Source organism: Eulemur rufifrons, chromosome 19, assembly GCF_041146395.1.
Source record: "Eulemur rufifrons isolate Redbay chromosome 19, OSU_ERuf_1, whole genome shotgun sequence".
Taxonomy (NCBI): domain Eukaryota; kingdom Metazoa; phylum Chordata; class Mammalia; order Primates; family Lemuridae; genus Eulemur; species Eulemur rufifrons.
In genome coordinates, this window is record NC_091001.1 from 44,704,691 (window position 1) to 44,727,182 (window position 22,492).

The following is a 22,492-nucleotide window of genomic DNA, read 5'->3' on the forward strand; positions in this document are numbered from 1 at the left end:
CGGGTGTGGCGGGAAGTGTAGTGGCCTGCGCGCAGCTGCCACGACGCTCGCCTCACTGATGCCCGGAGCTGAGGCCGGGCTGGCACGCGCTGGGCCGCCGCCCTCGGGGATTTTGGTCACGGAGCAGAGGTCCCGCCGAGGCTGAAGAGGCGCGCAGCGGACTGTTGAGAAAGGGAGCCAGGCGGTCGCCCGCTGTGCGGCCCTTTAGCCTATCCCCGTAACCTCACCTGGCCTGGCCGCAACCTTCCCTAGCTTCGGGGCACCCGATCCCCCTAGACAATCAGGGTGGGCTCCCGCTCAACCGCGCGAGCTTGCCCCGCAGCCGGGTACCGCCAAAGGTCTCCTGCGGTCAGCGATGACTCAGATCCCCCGAGGGCCCCCCCGCCCCCCGTGATTTCGAAAAACTCTGGTGCTGGGTGAAAAAAAAAAAAAATCACTCTCAGACAAAAGAAAAAAACATCCATTCTTTCTGAGCGCGGGCAAAAAGGTTCATTTCAGCAAACGGTGCTTTCCGTTAATCAGACCCTCTAGTCCCCCGTGAGGAAATGTATGGACGGCGAGAGGGAGTGGGAGCTTGGAGTTTTGCTCTCGGCAAAGCAAGAACTAGGGCTTGTCCTCCCAGACCCGCGGTTTCCGGGCCGCAAGACAACGCGCGGGAAAACACTTTACCATATAAAGCGGTAATCTGTCCTTTAGAAGAGCACTGATACAAAGTTTAATAAGTTAAGCGACGTGGAAGGCGCTCCTGCTGCTTGCAGAGGACGGAGCGGCGGGTTGGGGCAATACACTGAAGTGAGTTGGTTTCGGAACTAGGAGAGACCACACAGGTGATGCCGGTGGTCCAAGGCAAGGGCCATGGATTTCCCATTTCCCAGATCCCTGTAGCACAATTTCTTTCTTCTTTTTCTCAGTTCTCCTTCCCTCCGCATCTCTTGGCAGAGGTAGGAAAGGACAGCGCTCTGCCCGCGTCCGCTAGGGCGACGTCCAGGACCGGTGACCTAAAGCCCGCGGGCCTTCTCACGCTGCCCCCGCTCTGCGCCCGGCCCTGTTCCGGGAGGACCTCCCGACTCCGCGGGAGAAGGCCGCAAGGGCTCGCGGTCACCCGACGCAGGGCGCCGGGTCGAAGCTCCTTAGCACAGCTTGTGTCGAGGCGGACACATGAACCACCGCCTTCGGACCGGATTCCTTTTTGCGCCCCAAATCCGAGCGCTTAGCCAGCTGCTTTCCCCCACGCCTTTGTTTTTTTAAAGAGTTTACAGGGTCGTGAGAGCGAGCGACGCGGGGGCGGCGGGGCTGCACAGGAACAAACAACAGGGCTTTCTTCTGCCTGCGTGGTCCTTTTCCGGCCCCTGTCTGCGTCGCCGGACCGCGCAGAGCGTGGACCATTCCGGCGTGCGGTGGCTTTGGGGCTCTCAGCCAGCGCAGCAGGTCTCACTGCTTTTCCCCCGGGCGACGCGGGGCAGCCAAGGCGCAGTTCGCCCGCGGCTGCCACCGAAGGTCTCGATCAGGAGCTCCGAGCCGCGCTCAGGCCAGAACTCCGGCCTCCGAGTTTACTTCGCCGCGGCAAGGCCCATGCCCTTTCCCTCTTGCAGCGAAATAACCGGGCGGGGCTCGACGCGCGTCCTCCAGTCCCCGGGAACCCGCGGCCTTTTTTACCTCGCTCAGAACTCACCCGAGAATGCTCTGAGGAGACTTTGACCTGGGGCTGTGCTGTGTCACGCTGACGCTCTAGGTCTGCTTATGAACATAAAAACTGACCAAGGTGGCCCGACGACGGGACAACGTCTCCTCGCTTGCTCCTCTACGCGGAGGCCCCTTCCTTCTCCTGGCCCGCAAGGGTGCGGGTCAGGGAGGCCTCTAAATTGCGTTTCCTTAATCCATCTCGCCTGACCTCCCCTGCAGGATATTCCATTTCCCCACCCCAACCTCCTACACCCCCGCCGCGGTGATGACGAAGCCCGGGGCTGGGGCACAGAGGCACCCGGGGAGCGGAAAGGAGGGGCGGGTCGGGGTGCGGGCTCGGAGGAGCACTGGAGCTGGCGTGGAGAGTAGCGTCGGAGGAGAAGGATGGAGACGCGAGGGCATGAGGGACGGCAGGTATTGCGCCCCCGATACGGCAGCCTGAACTCCGCTGCTCCGCCTTCACTGGCCTCAGCCCGCAGGGGTACGGTTCCCAGGCGGTTCTCTGGGAGCCCAGCAAATCTCAAGGTTCCCAACCGAGCGAAGGCACAACCTTCTCTCTCACCTGGAGGCTGTGACTCTCCTTGGTGTCTTTTTATTTTCTAAAAGGATTTATTTTTTTAAGTTCTTTTTTCATTTCCTTGTTTTACCTGCTCTACACACACCCGCATGCCGCCCCTCACCCGGGGTCGCTGCTTGCCCTTTTCTCGACTCCTCCTCCCCCCACGGGCTCTGTCTCTTAGGCACACTGAGGGCGACAGAAAAAATAGAGAGCCCCTGAGCGGTGGCAGGAAGAGGGTGCCTAAGAGTCTGGCGCCGCGGACCCTCGGAGGGAGGAGAGTTCAAAGACCCTGCACGCGCGTTTTTTCCAGGGCCAAGCCAGTCCCCGCGCCTGCCCTGGAGCGGCTGAGAAACTGTCTCCGCGCATAGCTAGGGCGCGGGGGCACCTCCGGAGGCTTTCCTCCGGGGCCGCGGTCGGCCGGGCTTGGAGTGTGTTCCGAGCGCCCCCTCTGTTGTGCGCACATGCTGCGGCCGCCACCGGGGTGGGGGAGGCGAGGGTACACTTCGGAGTGGGGGAAGGGCGGGCGCACAGCCGCCAGCAGGCCGAGTCACTCGCCGAGTAAACATGCCAGGGACGGGGGCGCGCGCGGCGGGAAAGCCAGCAAGGCCACCCGCGCCTTTACCTGTCCAAGCCTGCACGCGCCGGCGGCCGCGGCGCCGCGGGGGCGGGGCTTGCCAGCCCGCGCGCCGGGGCGGGATCTAGCGGGGGCGGGGCCCGTGGTGATTGGGCGCGGGTGCGGGGCAGCCAGCCTGAGCAGGGCTCCAGGGCCGCGCAGGTTTCACTTCGTTCCGCGCAGCCTCGGGGTTTCCAGCTTGTACTAGTGCTGCGTCCAGCGCTACCGCCGCCAGATTCTTGCAGCCACCTTGCGAGCCCTGCTACACTGCAGTCAGCACCGTCTCGGACTGGTCGGTTCACCCCGCTCCCGCCGCCGCCGCCTCGGCGCCCTTCTCCTGGTCCTCGTCCCCCCAATGTCTCACTCTGACTCTCGGACTGAGAAACGCAAGGTAAATACCTTCGAATCCCGGGGAGCGGGCCGGGAACGGATGGAAGACTGGCGCCGGAGCCCGAACGGCTCCACCTACTGCCCGCTTCCCGCGCACGTGCGAGCGGAGGCGCTCGTATTGGTCCCTCTTGTCGCCGGGCGGGAGGCGGCGATCGGTGTGGGTCTGGTTGCTTCCCGGGCAGGTCCACTTTGTGGAAGGGTCGTTGGCGCAGAAGCTGCGGGCACTTGGCCGAAGTGCGGCTTGGGCCAGGATACAGCGCGCGGGCGCGGTGAAGGGTCGCAGGCCGGGCTGGAGGAGGTAGCGCGTGCTCTCGGCACCGGCCCGGGAGTTGCGGGCCGCTCCGCGGTACTGGGCTCCGCTCCCAGCCTGGACGTCGCGCCGCCTGCCCTAGCGACCCCGAGTAGCGGCCGCGCGGTGCTAGTGGGTTTTATGTCTTGGCTCTTGGGAGCGCGAGCTTGTTGCAAAGGGTTTGCGGAACTGCGGTGGTGATTTAACTCACGAGACTGGGCTTTTCATTTTACTCTTTTAGGCCAAGGTTTCGCGGCCGCTGCTGCATTCGCCCTCTCGGACGTGCCTGGGGGCCCTTCGTGGTCAGCGGGCGTCCTGCGGACCGTGCCAGCTGCACAGTCCACGGGCAGCAGGAGACCTAGGTCTTCCCTTGACCACCGAGGCCACGCAGGAGACGAGCTGCGGCCAGCAGGACTTGCACAGTTTGTGGGGCCGGGGTGTCTTAGTGGCTATAGCGTGCCCAAGAGCACCCGGCCCCATTTGCCATGCAGCCTGGCAGCGCCGCGCCCTCTGGGGCCTGTTATCCCGAGGTTGGCGCCGCTGGTGGACGGACGCCGCGGCTGGGGGAGTGGATTTGCTCGGTGCCCGCCGTGGTCGCGGATGTGCGCGTCCTTGGCCAGGGGTGGCTGCTCAGATTTGGCGCGTCTGCAGCGCAGGAGAAGAAAGAGGGAGGAAGTTGTTGGAGAAGGATAACCAAGTCGGGGCGGGGACGGCCGTTGGGGTCTCACTCCGACCGGCCAGACGGAGGACCTCCCTGCCGGTACGGGCAGAGTGCAGGTCCTGCCTTGCCTCCAGGTGACTGGCTGCCCGGGGTGGCTGGAGCTGCTGAGGCGTGCGCAGTGTCCCGACGGAGCACAGGGACGGGGCGGGGTACCGGGGCAGCCCGGCCCGCAAAGCTTCTGCCGAAGCTGCCGCCGCCACCTCTGCGGCCGGAGAAGCGCTCGGAGGCGAGTTTGTCAACAATTGCCTCGCCTTTGGCGGCCTGACCCGTAGGCGCCGCCCCCGCCACGGCTGCCGATTGGCCGCTTGGCTGCGGAGAGACCGCGCGCGAGCCAATTGGGAGCGCGGACACCCGGCGCCAGTGGCGCGGGGAGGTCGGCTGTGCCGGCGGCGGCGGGCGCAGAGCGCGAGGGGAGGAGCGGGAGGAGGCGGAGGATGTTCCCGGCGGCGGCGGCCGGGGCAGCGCGGGCCAGAAGCGCGGCGCGCGGAGTCCTCGGGTGCCCGGCGGAGCGCGGCTGGCGGGCGGGAAGGCGCGTGCTCTGCGCTGCCCCGGGGACTCTGAAGCCGAATCCTGGGCTTTGTCTCCCGCGCTGCCTTCGTGGGGACGTTCAGGGGGCGCCGGGTCGGCGAAGGGCGCGGGCCGGACGCCGCGGGACCCGGGCCTGGACAATACGCTTGGAAGGGAAGGGGCGGACTGTGAGTTTCGGCGTGATTGCCGTTCTGAAGGGAGGGTCTTTGGGGTGAAGGAGGCGCGCGCTGGTGTCGCCTACCGTGCAGAACTAGTTCTGGACTTTGCAGGGGGTGCCAGGGCAAGGCTTCGGGGGTCCGTTATTTGGAGGTGTTCACCTAACAGCACGGCTGCACCCCGGAGAAGTTCTGTCCGGTTCGGTGTGGCGCGCGCGAGCCGGGGGCGGGAGGGACTGCAGGCGCAGAGCGCCAGAGCCAGGCTGAGCCGAGCTCTGAGTTACAAACTCTATTGTGACGCACTTACTACGACTGACGGCCGCTGCCAAACCTTCCCCAGACTTGCTGCCCTCAGCATTTTCAGCAAACAATGGGGCCAGAGCGGGGAACGCGGCCAGCCGCCTGCAATCGCTGCATCTGCACCCGCTCCTGTGCTCTAGCGCTGTATCTGATCCCGGGAAATCAGAACCCGCTGGGAGTTTTTGACTTATTCCCGTCAGTCCTGAGCAAAGAGCACATGTGAATAGACTTCAGACAAGCTGCTTCTCTTAAAGCCTGTGTGTGTGTGTGTGTGTGTATGTGTGTGTATAAATAAAAGCGCCAGTCCCACAAGCAATTGACATTGTTACTGTGTTTTGTTTGGTGGTATAAAGTTTAGTCCCAACCGCCCCCCCAAAAAAAAGATAATCATACCTTTGTTATTTTAGGTGCATTTTCATTATTTGGGAGAGTGTCAGAGAAGTAAACAATGTAGCAACTTAAGTTTAAAGTATTTGAGATTAACTGTTAAGAATTTTTAATGAATAAGTGAAAGGTAGCTAATTTATTTATTCTTTGTGATTATTATTTTGCCTAAGATAATAGTTTTTCTTTTTATTTTACTTGCAGAAAAAAAGACCAAATGGCAAAGCAACCTTCCGATGTAGGTTCTGAGTGTGACCGAGAAGGTGGACGGTTGCAACCTGTGGAGAGACCACCCCAGCTCAGGCCTGGGGCCCCTACCTCCCTACAGACAGAGCCCCAAGGTAATCCCGAAGGCAGTCGGGAAGGCGAAGGGGACCGCTGCCCCCACGGCAGCCCTCAGGGCCCGCTGGCCCCACCGGCCAGCCCTGGCCCTTTTGCTACCAGATCCCCGCTTTTCATCTTTGTGAGAAGATCCTCCCTGCTGTCTCGATCCTCCAGTGGGTATTTCTCTTTTGACACAGACAGGAGCCCAGCACCCATGAGTTGTGACAAATCAACACAAACCCCAAGTCCTCCTTGCCAGGCCTTCAACCATTATCTCAGTGCAATGGGTAAGCAATACCCGGGTAAGAGGCAGTTGGCATGTGGTTGTTTGAATATGTTTAAAAACTGTGTGTAGTATTTAAAGCCCCCTTTTTAGAGTCTCTTAACTGATTTGTTCCATTTTTTGATGGGAATGGAGGATGTGTCAAATATATCAAATTAGCATTTCTGTAAAATGTTACTAAATTTTGTGGCAATGAGTGGAGGTCCACAAATTAGCCTTTGGGGAGATAGTGCTTGAATCTCACCTGCCTTCAGTAAGCTACAGTGTAATAACCATGGTGTGTTGTTTAATCACTGGCCTTTACATATTAATGTCATTTTGCTTAAAAGGAATCTGGTCAGTTACAGAATATAGCTTAATAACAGAACCAAAATTGTGAAGAAAGATGAGACAAGTTAATCATTTTTAGAAATGACATTTTTGAAAAATGAATTAGTTTATGTAAGCAGTACTAACATAGCACCATGAAAATGGTTTCTTTTCTACTCAAATTCCTCTTTGGGCTTATTGCTTAGAGGGTTTGGACATAGTACTCATGAGATTAGGTTGTAGATTTTTATTTTAGGGATTAAAGACAGTTTTAGGGTCTGAATCAAGAGTGGCAAACATAAGTACCCGGAGAGGCCTGCAGTAATATCAGTGAGGGACCTGACCTGGGGGAGATTGTAGCAAGTTGGAGAGCATTTGCCCCTTCTGCATTAGGGCTGCCCCTAATTGTAGCTGTGAGGGCATGTGGCCTCACAGTGGCAGGTTTTCCTATATTGCAAGAGAATCCAGGAATGCAGATTTTGATGCCAAATATCCTGTTTCAACATTGACAACTAATTTAGATCTTTGGAAACATTGTACAAGCCAAACAAACATCTGCAGGCTTGATTTGACACCTGAGCCTCCCACACGTGACTTTTTGTATAGTTCTGTTAATGCTAGTCTGTGTTGGTTCAACTTGCTGTTCCCTGCTAATGAAAAAGGTTTGTGTCTTGATCAGTATTCACCACAGTCACTCTAACCATTTGTCCAGACTAGCCTGCTCTACATAAATGAGATAATTAAGTTGGTAGTGTTATTGATTAAGAAATCCAGTATTGACTGTTAAAATTTAGGTCACATTTACCATTCCAAAGGCTAAAAGTCAGCAGACTAGACACTTGAATTCTGGAACACACTGACAGATCTTGCATTTGTAAATACCATACAGCTCTGTCTTTATAATCCTCGGTGAGGTAAATGAGGCAGGTCTGTCACACGTTACAGAATCCGGTGTCAGAGGGGTGGTCACTTGTCAGAAGTTGGGCACACCTGGAAAATAGCAGGGAAAAATGGCAGAAATACCAACAGCTACACGTGTTGGCTGCATGTCTTCTTCTAAGTGCTGGGAGATACTTTATTAGGGCTCTTCCTTCAGAGAAGGAGCTACAAGTCTTCTTATTGCTACTACTGCTGCTCCCAAACTCATTTTAGCCTTGGAAGTTCTTGATGCTTGTAACTATTCTTCTGTCCATGAAAATGCTCCAGTATATGTATGAACCTATAGTATTCTTGCTTACGCTAAATAAGAAACAGGGTTTATGTTGTGTATGCTTAAAAATCTGGATATTTTAAGGACCCTCTAGAAGTTATTACAGTTTTCCACTGCAGAGCCATACACATCAGGTGGCAGCTCAATGCATGGAAATAGTTTGTCCTTCCCTGGTAACTAGGAATAGTCAGTGAGTTAGTGTATTCTTTGCTGTAAACACAGGCACAAACGCTTTTCTTGGTGACAAATACTATTTAACAAACTAATAATTATAAGGTATGCACATTACTTGAGGTGACAAATGTTACTTGAGATGGCAGATGTAGAACTTTAAAGATCACAATCTGAATTATTAAGTAAAGTTAATGGTTATACCTGTGAAGTAAAGTAATGAATCCTGATGTGTAATTTTATAGTATTGGCTACATTTCAGTAGATTGGTGTGATAACTTAGAGTTTAATGCATGGGATTAAATGAGAAATTGTAAGGACTTTGTTTGAAGTTAGCGTACCAAGGTAAGTTTTCAGTGTTCTTGGGAGATTTGGTTTGGTAGAGGACGAGTTGGGGTCAGCGGAGGGGAGAATTACTGGTGGAAGGAAAGGGCTTAGCCAGATATGAGTTTATTAAATTGAAGCATAAAATTTACAATTTTTGTAGTCCGTAGCTAACTTTTTTCTCTGGCCATTCTCAGAATCTTAGCTCAGTGCCTGAAGTCCACTGAAATGTGCTGAATTGCTAAGTGGTTGTCTTATCTTTTTAGCCTTTTTTAATATTCCTTACTCAACCATATCCATTAAGATCTTCAATGAAGCTTTTGAATAACGTATTGCAAAATACATTTTTCACAAAGAAGTCTTTATGATTAGTTTGAACCAGTGGAACACAAATGTGAGGGTTATAAAGAAGTTCTCCTTAGCTAGGGGCTCCTTCAGCCACAAAATAGTTTTCTTCTCAGCAACTTGGGGTAGAGAACAGTGTGCCTTGAAGTTTCATTCTTGCATCTTTGCTCGAATGAGAAAGTAAAGTCTTATGTGGGATGCACAGCAACTAGGTGTTTGTACTAGAAATGTCTTCGTGTTTTCCTCCATGTCCCTGATTTTTTCTGAAGACATGTTCAGAGAACGTTATATTTATCTGTCCAGGGATAGATACAGTTTTTACACTTTTCCTCAGTTTTAGTTTCTTTACACTCTGGGAGGATTAACTTAAGTGATCTCTTATTCTGTGAATAACTGATTCTTTTAATCAAAATCACCAGCATATGTTGGTTTACCAAGTACCTTTTCGGGTGAGCGTTTTTATACAATATGAGTTCTTAATGCAAATTGTATATTAAATCCTGTACAAATTCTTACTCTGAAGTATAGTTAGTGCAATTGCAAATAAGTGTTGAGAATATTCAGGATATGGATATACTCTTGTTATTAATAACTCCCTCATGCCATGTTTGTAAATGTTTTAAACTTTTTACTTGTTCCCTGGCACAAGTAAATTGCTTTCTTCTTTGTGGCCCTCAGAGTCTTGTGGGTACTTCCCTTGTAGCTGGTAATTGTCTGATCTCTGCTTTAGAGGGGGAGGCGTAAACTCCTGCACATCCTAGTGAGTGCCTGACAAAGAGGAAGAGCCCAGGAAATGTTGAAAGTCAATCCAGCTCTGCCTAGTAGCCTTTTGAAGGAACAGTTTTTAACTGAGGACAGATAAGGCAAGTAGCAAGTAAAGACTCTGTCCTCTGTCCCCCTCTTAATTACCTGGATCCAGCTATAAAACTTGTCACATAGGGGTGACGAGTAAGGTCTATCCAGCACTGCCCAGTGGGGCAGCCACGTGTGTGTTAAGCCCTTGACATGAGACCAGTCCAAATTGAGATGTGCTGTCAGTGTTAGCTCATGCTGGATTTTGAGGACTTAGTACACAAAAAAGAATGTAAGACATCTCAATCATTTTCATATGGATTGCGTATTGAAACGATGTTTCACACATACGGGTCAAATAAAATATAAATCTTTTTATTGTAGTTAAAAAACCATCTTCACCATTTCTCAGTTTGCAGTTCACTAGTGTTAAGTACATTCCCATTATTGTACAGCCAATCTCTAGAACTTTTTCATCTTGCAAAACTGAAACTCTGTGCCCATTAAACAACTCCCCATTTGCTCCTTCCTCTGGCCCCTGACAGCCACCATTCTACTTTCTGTCTCCGAGTTTGACGACTACTTTGTATAAGTAGAATCATACATGATCTGTCTTTTGGTGACTGGCTTATTTCACTTAGCATAATGTCCTCAAGGTTCATTTTATCTTGTAGCATGTGAGAATTTGCTTCCCTTTTAAGGCTGAACAGTGTTCCAATGTATGTATGATACATACCATATCTTGTTCACCCATTCCTCCATCAGTGGACACTTGGGTTGCTCCTGCCTTTTGGCTATTGTGCATGGTGCTGCTATGAACATGGGTATGCAAATAGCTTTGAGATTCTGCTTTGACTTCTTCTGGATATATACTCAGAAGTGGGATTGCTGGATTACATGGTAATTTTATTTTTAATTTTTTGAGGAACCACCATGCTGTTTTCCATAGAGGATACATCATTTTACATTCCCACCAACAGTACACAAAGGTTCCAATTACTCCATGTCCTCACTGACACTTACTATTTTCTGTTTTGTTTGGTGGTTGGGTTTGTTTGTTTGTGTGTGTTTGTTTGTTTGTTTTTTTTTTTTTTTTATTCCCTTTTACAGTAGCCATCCTAATGGATGTGGGTGATATCTCATTGCAATTTTGATTTATATTTATTTAATTATCAGCATCTTTTCATATGCTTGTTAGCTAGTAAATAAAATATATTTATAGTATTAATTTTACCTGTTTCTTTTTACTTTAAGTGCGACTACCAGAAAAATGTAAAATTAGGTCTGTGGCTTGTGTTCTGTTTTGACTAGATAGGCTTTCCTTGCAGATGGATGGGCTGGAATGTGCAGTGGTGCTTCAGCAAGCAAGACCTTATTCTTCCCACTCTGGGCACATCGTTTCCGTGGAACTTACTACTTGGGTGGTTTGTGTTGACTTAGAGTGAAAGTGGTTAACCTAATCTTATGAACATCTTAAACATTAAATGAGCTTTGTAAACAGCTATATTCTCCACGCAAATAGGGAGTTTTGTTTTACCTCTTTAAACTCTATGGTGTATCTGGGCTTGGAAAAGTGGCAGGTGGAGGGGCTTGGTTCCTCAGGACTCACGGCTGCCCTGGAGCCTCCCAAGAGAGTTGCCTCTGCTGGGCCCACCTGTGGCCCTCAAGTCCCACAGTCCCTTATTTGGATACCAGGAGAAACAGGACAATGTGTAGCTCGTGAGTCGGGATAGAAAGTGACAATAGAGAAAGATACTTTTCTTCACTGGTTCCAAACAAAATTTAGTAATTGATGGTTGTCCAGTTTTAAATTTTATATCTTCTTGGGAAACTTTTTGTTTTCTGGTAATTGTGAATTCACACACATTTGTAAGAAATAGCACAAAGAGCTCCTGTCCTCCCTTTGCTAAGTTTCCCGCAAGGGCAACATCTTGTATAACTGTAGTACACTGTCACAGCCAACGTCTACCTTACTCAGATTTTATCAGTTTTACATGCACTATGTTGTGTGGCTGTGAGTGTGTGTTTACTTCTGTGTAATTTTGTCAGATATGTAGACTTGTGTGGCCACCACCACAGTCAAGATGAAGAGCAGCTCCATCATAAGCATTTCCCATGATACCCTTTTATAGCCACAGTCACCTCCTTCCCTTTTCCTGACTGCTGGTCTGATCTACATACTTGTACTTTGTTATTTCACGTATGCTGTATAAATAGCATATCCTATGTAACCTTTTGAGAGTGGCTTATTTCACTCAGCATAATTCCCTTGAGAACCATCTGAGATGTGTGTATCAGTAGTACCTAATTTTTGTTGCTGAGTAGTATTTCATAGTATGGGTGCACCACAGTTTGCTTAATCATTCGCCTGTTGAAGAACACTGTGTTTGCAGGTTCTGGTAGGACCGTGGCACAACTGGCACTCAGGGAATATTAATGGTATTGTATTTCTCCTTTCAGTTTCCACATGGTCACTTTTATTATATAGAAATACAGTTGACTTTTTTGTGTGTAGATCTTGTAACCTACAGCGTTGCTGAACTCAGTAATTCTAAGAGTTTATAGATTTCTTAGGAGATACATGTAGTTGTGTAATCTGCAAATAGGGACAGTTTTATTTCTTCCTTTCAGATCTGTTTGCATTTTATTTCTTTTTCTTGGCTTCTTGCACTGGCTAGAACCTCTAGTACTTTATGTTGACTAGAAGTGGTGAGAGCAGATATCCTTGTGTCGAATCTTAGGGTTGGAAAGCTCTCTGTCTTTAACCATTACGTATGATGTTAACCACAGGTATTTTGTAGATACTCTTTAAAAACATGAGGAAGTTTTATCTTTACTCAGTACATGAAAACATGCTGAGAGTTTTTATCATGAACAGAATGAGTGTTAGATTTTATGAAATGTTTATTCTGTCTCACTTGATATGATCATATGATTTTACTTAGGTTAGCCCGTTGATATGGTGCATTATATTGATTTGCAATGTTAAAACTACCTTATATGGCTGGGATAAATCCTGCTTGGGCAGGGTATATAATTTTTTTCAAACATTGCTGGATTGACTTTCCTGATATTTTGTTGAGAGTATTTGTGCCAAAGTTCTTGAAAGGTATCTGTCATTTTTTTTTAGGACTTTCTGGTTTTTATTGATATCAGGATTTAACAGTAAGTTGGGAAGGGTTCTCTTTTCTTCTGTTTTCCAGAAGAGATTGTAAAAAATTGGTATTGAATCTCCTCTAAATGTTTGGTAGAATTCCCTAGTAAAACCATCCAGGCTGGGAGATTTCTTTTTTAGGCATTTTTAGATTACAAATGTAATTTTTTAGTGTTCGTAGGACTTTTAGGTTGTCTATTTCATCTTGGTTGAGTTTTGGCAGACTGTGGCTTTTGAGGAATTGGTCCATTTCTTCTAAGTTGTTGAATTTATGAGTATGAAAAGTATTTGTAATATTCCTTTATTATCTTGCCTCATTTCTGATATTGATAATTTCTATCTTTTTTAATCTTTATCAGGTTTTTTAGAAGTTTATCAGTTTTATTGATTTTTTTTTAAAAAACAGTTTTTTGTTCCATTGATTTTTCTATTTTCAAATTTTTCCTTAATTCCTTCTTCTGCTTGCTTTGTGTTTATTATATTCTTTTCCTAGTTTTTTGAGATAGGAACTTAGTGTTTTAAGATCTTTCTTCTTTTCTAGTGTAAGCATTTAGTGCTAGAAATTTCCTTTTCATCACTGCTTTAGCTGCATCTCACATGTTGTGGTATATTATGTTTTTATTTTCATTGAGTTCTTTCTTTTTCTTTTTAATTTCCTTTGAGATGTCCTCTTTGACCCTTAGGTTATTTAGAAGTCTGCTATTTTATCTCCAAGTGTGTAGAGATGGTCCTGTGTTCTGTTACTGTTTTCTTATTTGATTCTCTTATGGTCAGAGAACATACTCTATATAATTTCACTTATTTTAAATTTGTTGAGGTTTGTGTTATAGCTTAGGATATGGTCTATTTTGGTGAATTATCCGTGGGTACTTGTAAAAAATCTGTATTATGGGGCTGTTGGGTAGAGTGTTCATTACGTATATGTCAATCAGATCTTATTGGTTGACTGTGTTGTTCAGTTCTTGTATCTCCTTGCTGATGTTTCTGTCTTGCAGTTCTGTCAGTTGCTCAGAGTGTGGTGTTAAAGTCTCCAGCTATAATGGTGGGTTTGTCCATTTCCTTTCAGCTCTATCAGATTTTGCTTCATGTATTTTGAAGTGCCTGTGTTTGGTATTTACAGGTTTAGAATCATCATGTCTTCCTGTTGACTTGATCCTTTTATCGCTGCTGTAAAGTCTGCTTTATCTGATAATAATGTAGCCACTTCTGCTTTTTTAAAATTAATATATTAATGTTTATGTGGCATATCTTTTTCTATCCTTTCACTTCCTACATATGTTGTATTTGGAGTAAATTTTTTGTGTACAGCATATCTTTAGATAAAATTGTTTGATCTACTTTGCCTAATCTGTCTTTTAAATGGTGTATCTAGACCATTTACATTTAAGGTAATTATGGAAGTCTGACATTTTATTATTTTCTATTTCCTGTTTCTCATTTCTCTTTCTCTCTTTTTTTAACCTTACTGTGGGTTGAACATTTCTTAGGATTCCATCTTGATTTATTTGTAGTGCTTTTTAATATTTTGCTCTGTATGGTTTTCTTAGTAGTTGTTCTAGGTATTTCCATATATGTGGAATGTATTATAAATCACCAGTATCGATGGTAACAATTCTTCATGACTTCAACTCCAGTGTAGAAGCCTTGCCTCCTTTTAGGTTCCTTTACTTGCCCTGCTTTTCAGATATAATTGTCTTAAGTGTTTCCTCTCTATATATTGAGCACCATATCAATTGGTGTTATAATTTTTGCTTCAGCTGTCAAATATGATTTAAGAAAACTATGAGAAGTAGGACATATTATATTTATTCTCATTTTTCCCATCCCAATGTTCTTTCCTTTCTGAAGTTCTGAGCTTTCTTCTTTTACCATTTCCTTTTTGTTTAGAGAATATCATCAGTCATTCTTCAGTGATAGATCTGCTAGCAACAAATCCTCTTAGTTTTCCTACTGAGAATGTCTTTATCTCCCCTTCTTTCCTGAAGGAGATCTTCATTTGAGATAGAATGCTTGTTGACAGTTTTCTTTTAGTACGTGAAAAACATGCCCTTCTTGCTGGCCTCCGTGGTTTCAGATGAGAAATCTGCTGTCATTTGAATTGGTGTTTTCAAATAAGTTGTGTCATTTCTGTGTGGCTGCTTTCAAGATTTTTTTCTCTGTTAGTTTTCAAAAGTTTAATTATAACATGTCTTATCATGGATTTCTTTGGCTTTATCTTTTGGGGGTTTTCTCAGCTTCTTAACTCTGTAGTTTTATGTTTTGTGCCAAGTTTGGGAAGTTTTCAGCCATTATGTCTTTGAATACTTTTCTAGTCCCTCTTTTCTCTCTTTTGGAACTCTGATGATAAGAATCTTAGTACTCTTATGTTCTTCCTTGAGACTGTTCATTTTTTTCCAGTCTATTTTCTCTCGAGATTGAGTAAATTCTATTTATCTGGGCTCACGTTCACTGATTCTATCCTCTGTCATTTCCACTCTATTGTTGAGCCCATCTAATGAGATTTTAAAATTATGTTTAATTATATTTTTCAATTCTAAGATTTCTGCCTGCTCCTGCAGGGCGAGTGGAAATTCAGCTCCCTCCTCCGCCTTGTGGATACTGTCCCAACAAAAGTGAATACTGTCCCAACAAAAGTGAGGCGCAGAGTAAACTGCTTCATTGTGTCTGATTGGGGGTGTGAGCTTGGCTCCCCTGGACGCTGCTGACACCTAGAAGGGGGAAACAGTGGAGGGCTGCCTCACACCTCCTTGTTTCTGCAGGGTGGAGGCGAAAACTCAGCTTCCCCTCCCCCCTTCACACCAAGGAAGGGGTGGCAGCATGCCACCTAACCCCGCCTCCCGACACCTGGTTCTCTCTCTTTGATGCTGGGTGGGGGAGTTCTCCGTCATTCTCCTTAATGCCAGATGGGGTGGAGACTCAGTACCCACTGACACCCAAGGCTGGGGTAGGGCAAGCTGGTGGGCCAGTGAACCCTGTTTTGCACAGCCTCATTGAGTGTACAATGTAGTGTAGTGTGGTGTCAGCTGACCCTGCTGTGTATCTTCTGCTTGTTGCTTAGTGGGGGTGGAGACTTGGCTCACTGCGCGACCCCACTGATGCTACCCTGGAAAGGGAATTAGAGCATCAATGGCTTGCACAGGGCAGGGGATGTTAGGTGCCCAGGCAGTCCCACTAACACTGCTCCGGCAGGGCAGTAGGATTGCCTCTGCCTGCTTCTTCCAGGGAGGGGCTGGGAGATAGCCTGCTGACACCATCTGGTGGTGGAATCAGCTCCTCCTGCTTCCTCTGGGCTGGAAGACCAGCTCCCCACTCAGCCACGCTGAAACTGGGGAAGGTGTCAGGCTGTTGTGGTTTTTCTGTGGCTGTTTGGCTGGAGCAGGGCATTGTCAAATGGTTTTCTGTTGGGCCATCCTTTCCCCAGTCCTTGGCCGGGAAGAACAGGCTGTCCTTGCAATTTTCTCTCTCTGTGCTTGTTGGAGATTCCCAGTTGGAGGCTTCTGCAGTGCCCTGTCCTGGATGTATGGGAGGTGAGGAAACCAGAGAACTCGCCACCTGTCTTCTGTGGAGTCCTGAGGTCCCCAACCCACCCTCTTTCCCCTTTTCAGTTTTCCTGGACTTGCTTGTTGTGTTCTGTCCAGGGTTTTTAGTTGTGAGATAGAAGAACAGGGCTCCTCCATCTTAGTGGAACTAGAGATGTATATCTTCCTTTAAATATTTATGATTGATATTTATCTTAGTCCACTCAGACTGCTATAACAGAATACCGTAAACTAGGTAGCTTATAAACAACAGAAGTTTATTTCTTAACAATTCTGGAGGCCAAGAAGTCCAAAATCAAGGCAGATTCAAGGTGTGTGGTGAAGGCCACTTTCTAGTTCATAGATGACACCTTCAGGCTGCGTCCTCACATGGAGGAAAGGGTGAGGGTGTCTCTGAGGTCTCTGTTGGAAAAGCACTAATCCCATCCCAAAGGCCCTACCTGCTATTATCACCTTCAGGGCTAGTCAACATAGGAATTTTGGGGGGCCATAAACATTCAGATCATAGCAGTATTGATTGGCTCTGGCTACAGAGACTACTCTGAATTTTAGAAATCACCTCTTTCACTCTTTATTTTTACTCTATATGGAATAATAGACTTTTAATGTTGAAAAGAGATTGAGCCATAATCCAGGCCTCTTTATTCAGGTAATAACCACAGTATCTCCTGTAACTCTGCCGTGTGTAGCTCTGGGGGTGGCCCATAGCATGTGCTCTGTGCTGCTCTCAGATGTCCCTCCTGAAAATGTGTGGGTAACTCAAGTCTGATTTTACATGTCTCAGGGGAACTTCTTATTAAAATCATAAGTCCTGGGAGTGCTATATAATTGTGCTATAAGGCAGGAAAAAAGAGATTAACTCGTTGTATATTTAGGGTCTTGTGGTAGAAGGTTTGGATACTTATACTTTCCAGTTGGATACTGGGGAGTCTGATGCCTTGTCACTTACCTGCTTTAAAGCCATCAAGTTGGAGCAAATGCCCCGTCCGTCTCCTTGCACCCCTCATCTGTGGTCCTCCCATGTGTGCTGGGATTAGGACTCCCTGTGGACTGCTGCCTCTCGTACCCCTGTTTCCACCTCCCATACCAGAATGAAGCTGTCTTCATTACTCCTCTGTTAGGCCAGCCTCAGTCTCTCAACATATCCCTTGTGTGATGAAATTTCTAGCCTGTTCTACCTTCTGGTCACTGTCCTGTGGTGGTTCTCCTGGGTCAGTAGCTGTGCCATGTGTTGGGGCATAGGACTTCAGATTGCTTTCCTCCTCCGTGCAGTTCTCATCACACTGACACAAGGCAAACATCTGTCCCCTGAGACCTTGCGGACTTGGTCCTATGCCATGCTGTAAGCTCTGTGCCAGCCACATATCCTCAGACCCTGCTCTGTGGGCACAGAGCAAAGGACCCGACATTCCTTTCTTTTGCAGGAAATGCTAGCAGAAGTGTATAAACAAAGGGGTTCATCACGGTATTACTTATCCCAGCCAAAGAACTATCAACAGTCCTAATGAGATGGGAGAATCTCTAAATGATTTTGCATCCCCTTGACAGACTGTGGTGCTCTCTTCCTTATGGTGCTAAAAGAATAATGACACAGGGGAAATCCTTCTGGCCTAATATTAAGTTTAAAAAGGCTGCAGAATTGTTGATGATAGCCTAGTTTGGTATTAAAGAAGGTCATAGGCATAACAGTAAGATAAAGAGAATATGCCAGACTGTTAATGGATGTTATTGTATCCAGGTTACAGGTGGTCTTTTCTATATACTTTTCTATATTTGCAAAATTGTCATAACTAGTGTTTGTAATTAGAACAAATTTAATAAATAACATGCAGCGCACATTTTTCTTTTAGTTTTAATCTTAGTTTTTGGCATACCCAGCAGCCTATCAGTGGACATACGTGTCTTGTTTGTATGATTCAGTATTAACGGCTGCATCCTTTGTGTTAGTAAAGATTTCATCCAGGTGAAATCAAGATTTTGGCCATCTGGACTGTCACCACAAGTACTCCAGATGGACTTTAGTCCCCTAATTTACTCTTTTGGGGTCTGCCTTTGTCTTAGCAAAGTGAGTATTTTGTTGTGGACCATCTCCATCGAGTGGGACCACAGATGGGTTTGATACTCGAGGGCTGCTCTTGCTAGCTCACTTCCCCCGCAGGCTGCTCATCCACGTGGAGCAGGGCTGGGTGGGATTCTGGCTGTTTCTCTGCCCACGGAGGGACCTGGGTGGATCTGTGAGTCTATCTGAGCTTCACTTTCCTTATTCATCGAGTGAGGACCACAGTGCTCTCCTCTGAGGGCCATGGGGAGTTTTTAAATAAGCCAATAGAAAGTGTCTGGTAGAAACTTGATCCATAACCTCTCCTTGCTCCTCAGTGAGCATCACAGCCCTGACAGGTCAGTAAGCATGACTGTAATGCAGTGTTCTCTCCTGCTGTCATTTCAGAAATATAGAAAACTCATGGGGAAGTGAATTCATATGGAAATACTACTAGAATTCTCATCCCTAGGGTCCCAGAACAAACAAGCAAGCAAAAAAGAAGAAAATCTTTTCTAGAAACTGGCCAGGTGGGGAGGGGAGGTCTGAATCACCCCTAACCTGCCAGTGGACCTGACATCACCCTGAGAACCATGGCTTCACTGGTAAATCTTTGGACTGTGGAGAGACATCTGGAAACTCCGTCCTGCTGGGCTCTGTCTGCACTTGGGCTGAATCGGGGATACCTGCTGGAGACAGTCCATTTGATTTGGCAGAAACTTGATTATAGTTTAAGATGTGTATTTGGAGAAAGAACGATCTTCAGACATGAAATACAGACTGAACTACTTTTTTCTGCAATTCAAAGTTACATAAATTTTTCTCAAAATAGGGGGTGCATTGGTTGCTCATTGAATTAACATTAGGAATGCCCATCATTTGGATAGAATCTAGAATTCTAAAACTGTTCCCCCCCATTCCCTGAGGCAATTAAACTTCTTTGGTGAGAAAATAACGTAGACTATTAGCCATCATTTGTTTAGATTTTGGTATTTCTGAGTGAGTTGTGGATCCTCCTTCTTGGTAACCAAGGTGGCTGAGGTCAGCAGTCAGTATCAACAGTGTTGGCCTGGTGGACAAGCTTAACTGCACTTTGTAAGAGGCCAGGTCTTTGAGATTTTAAGTATTTGCTTAGAATGAATTGGCATCCCGAGTGTGCTCTGGGAAACCCAAATTCACTTTGTATTTTCCCAGTTCTCTGTCTGGGCCAGATCTACATGGTTCACAAATAAAGAGTTGTGGTTTGCCCAGGCAGCAATGGTGAGAATGAGCCTTGAGAAAGGGTTACTGGCGGGCAACTGCCTCCTCCTGTTCCTGCCTTCACGCGTGGACCATGAGAGAGGAGTGGTGGGCCTTGGGAGCATCTCCCTTTCAGTCACATGCCTCCGCTTTCAGTCACAGCCGACCTGGCCAGTTGATCTCATGGGTTGTGTCTACAAACCTGGGAGTAGGGGCTTTGCATCATTTTCAGAGTGAGGAGGCAGAACTTGGGTGTTCGCATGTGGGTCTGGGCCGTGTCTAGTGTTGCAGCCAGGGCTTGAACTCTTGGGTGTTTGGCACTGGTACCCTGCCCTCTGCATGCTACGTAATGCTTGGTTTAGTTTGGCTTTGTTACCCTTCCTTAGGAGTGAAATGGTTTTGAAGCTAAAATTAAAAAAGAAAATAGAATTGACCATTTCAATCCAATAGGGTGTATGTGTTAAATTGAAACAAGTTCAGTGTAATGATTCTCAACTATTTGAGTTGCCTTGGAGCCTTTTTTCCCCCAAAATATGTTTCTGGGCCAGAGCATGCCTCCCATTCCAGCTCCTAAAACATTTTAATATAAGCAATTCAGAGAAGACTTTATGATTCATTTGAGAGCTTTTCTTTAAAGAAGCCAGCTTAAGCAGAGGGGTCTCTTTCTCTCTTATGAACATGTGTGTGAGAGTGTGTGAGGTGAGCTAAGCTTGACAACCTTCTTTTAGTAAGTGAGTTACTTTTCTGTGGGACAAGTGTGCCGGAGAAAAGGCCGAAAGGTTCTTTTTCTTGTTGATTTGTCTGTGTTTTGGTCCCTTGAGAAATTTTTTAACATAAAGTGGCTGAGAAACGAATTGTGGATATATGCAATGTTAATATATATGTGAATTTAGACTTCATTTTTACTTATACTCAAGCATAAATTCTGCTAAATTAGTCAAAACAACTCACCAACTTAAGAAAAAAATTCAGTACATAGCAGGAGTGTAGATACTTGTTGCTTTAAAGAGAATCTAAGTGATGTTTAATGTAATATATGAGTGCCAACAATTCCATCTCTTCTTTTACTTGGATTTTTAGCAGTGTGCTTGTTTGAAGCTCAGCACTGTTTTCTCTATATAGAAAGCCTGGCATGTGCAATGCACTGTGCCAACCAACCTTGTGTTCTCTTCATTCCTCTCTTCTGATGGTATGGTATGAAGTGTGGCAGTGGAAAGTTCCAGCAGGTAACCCATTCCAGTCTGGGTCCTTCCACTGACCTGTTACAGCCCTGGGGCAAGTCCCTCAACCTGGCGGAAGCAGCATCATCACCTGGAATTGGAGGGTGTTGCGGCCATTCGGTAGTGGTCAGAGCACTGTAGGAGGTTGGGGGTCTGGGGATTAGCCTGCATTGAATTAGAACAACCCCAGTTTCACCTGTGTCACACAGTATGTTTCTAAGTACGGGGATGGCCAGACCATTTCACCTAGCATGCAGACTCCTTAGGCAACAGAGCTGGGAAGGCAGCCATGTCTGCCCTGGAGGGGGAAGGAAGAGGAAGAGTGTGAGCCTGAACAGTTGGACCCTCAAAGCCACCAGACCACCCAGTCTTTCGGCACAGAATTCTAGACATTTTAAACTCATACTTGCGCTAATGGTGACTCTGCCTCCATTCTTTTCCGTCTATGACAAAAGAAGTCACCTGTGTGGTGAAACATGACACATTTTACTTATATAACACTTTAATGGTTTAGAGATGAGGCCACTGGCTCCTCCCTTGGAATTGTCCATTGTACAGGGATTTGGTGGATGTTTGGGCCAGCACAGGCTGGTCAGCAGGCAAAGGAGCTCGGCTCAAACCTTCTGGCCGACCTTTCCATTATACCAGCTGATGCTCTGCTAACTTTAGCCTTTCAGTGTCTTACTTTTAAAGCCATGTTTAGTTCTTATTACATTTCTTTTTATTGTAGTGGGGCATGTGTTAGCTTGTGTCCCTTAGTGGTGGGGGATCTGCCTTCAGCATAAATGTGCCTAATGTGCTTGCTCCGGTTACACGAGATTTTTGGATTTTCTAGGGAAGAGTCAAACTGCCCAACTGGCACAGACGTAGGTTTTAAGGAGAAATAGTTAAGCCGTTAAATGTCCAAATACAACGATTACATCTTTGTGATTGTGTAGGAATCAAGTGACAAGTTTTTCTTTTTATACCAAATGAGATAAAATGCCTTCTGTGAATTTAATTGAGAAGTTTTCATTATATCTGATCCTCATGGTGTGTTATCAATAATCATGTATCTGTGTTAAATTAGTACCTCACTTTGTATATGGCCATTATCAATTTCAACTGTGTAACTAAAATTGATAGGCTTTTTCCATGTTTTATTTTAGAAACTGTTTAAAGTGTAGCATTTTAGGATTCTGTTTTTGCTCTTGTTTTTGACCCATGTCTTGGTCTTCCCTGTCTTTGCGATGAAAACACAGTAATGTTTGAGACCTTAATGTGAATTTAGGAGCAAAGATGTTTGTCACCCGTTTCCTGCTGCCAGTGTTAAATATCATAGAGGAAGCCACACTTACTCTGTAGTCAAATTTTTATATTTGTAGTTTAAATTCTCATCTTCCCCTCTCTCCCACCGCCACCACCACGAAGATCTGATTTTTGGCTAGAAGCAACTTACAGTTACCAAAGCTAGTAACTTCAAATTTTAAAATACTTTATTTCTAAGGAATGGTCTTAAGTAAATTAACATGTATAGAGTTGTGTCTTTGCTTTTTAAAGGCCTCTAAAAAGCATTTCTTTTTATAGTTTGGATGGAGTAAATGGTGAAATAAATTGCCTGGGTAGGAAGTTGCTTACACTGTCAGTAGAAGGGATATGAGGTTTATATGTTTGTCCTTAAGCATGCTCAGAGTTGGTCTTCATTTGACTGTCCTTTGTTTTGGAGTTTTTATTTGTTTTTCAGAATAAGATGTCATAGTCAGATCCTTTTAATCCTCTGAAAGTAATAAAAGTCTACAGAAATAGAGATGGAGCTGTCCCAGACACTGAGTGGCATGAGGGTCAGTCAGGGAGAAGAAGTAGTATCCTGTGTCCTGCCCCGGCCAGACCGAATGAAGACCACTGCCACACACTGTTCAGAGCAGCAATTTCCTTAGCACAAC

General features: G+C 46.5%; 1 protein-coding gene across 3 annotated transcripts in view; it reads left to right on the forward strand.

Annotated features, from left to right (window-relative positions):
• The first annotated feature begins 3,188 nt into the window (after window positions 1-3,188).
• Window positions 3,189-22,492, forward strand: part of BCL2L11 (BCL2 like 11) — a 40,198-nt gene continuing 20,894 nt past the window's right edge. Inside the window, exons 1-3 of one of the 3 annotated variants that reach the window (XM_069494583.1) lie at window positions 3,189-3,246; window positions 5,827-5,963; window positions 6,144-6,233. In XM_069494583.1, the coding sequence (XP_069350684.1) occupies window positions 5,840-5,963; window positions 6,144-6,233 (214 nt within the window). In that variant the 5' untranslated portion in view covers window positions 3,189-3,246; window positions 5,827-5,839. Of the gene's footprint in view, window positions 3,247-5,826; window positions 6,234-22,492 lie in introns of all 3 variants that reach the window. The other 2 variants (XM_069494582.1, XM_069494585.1) reach the window with 2 other exon arrangements.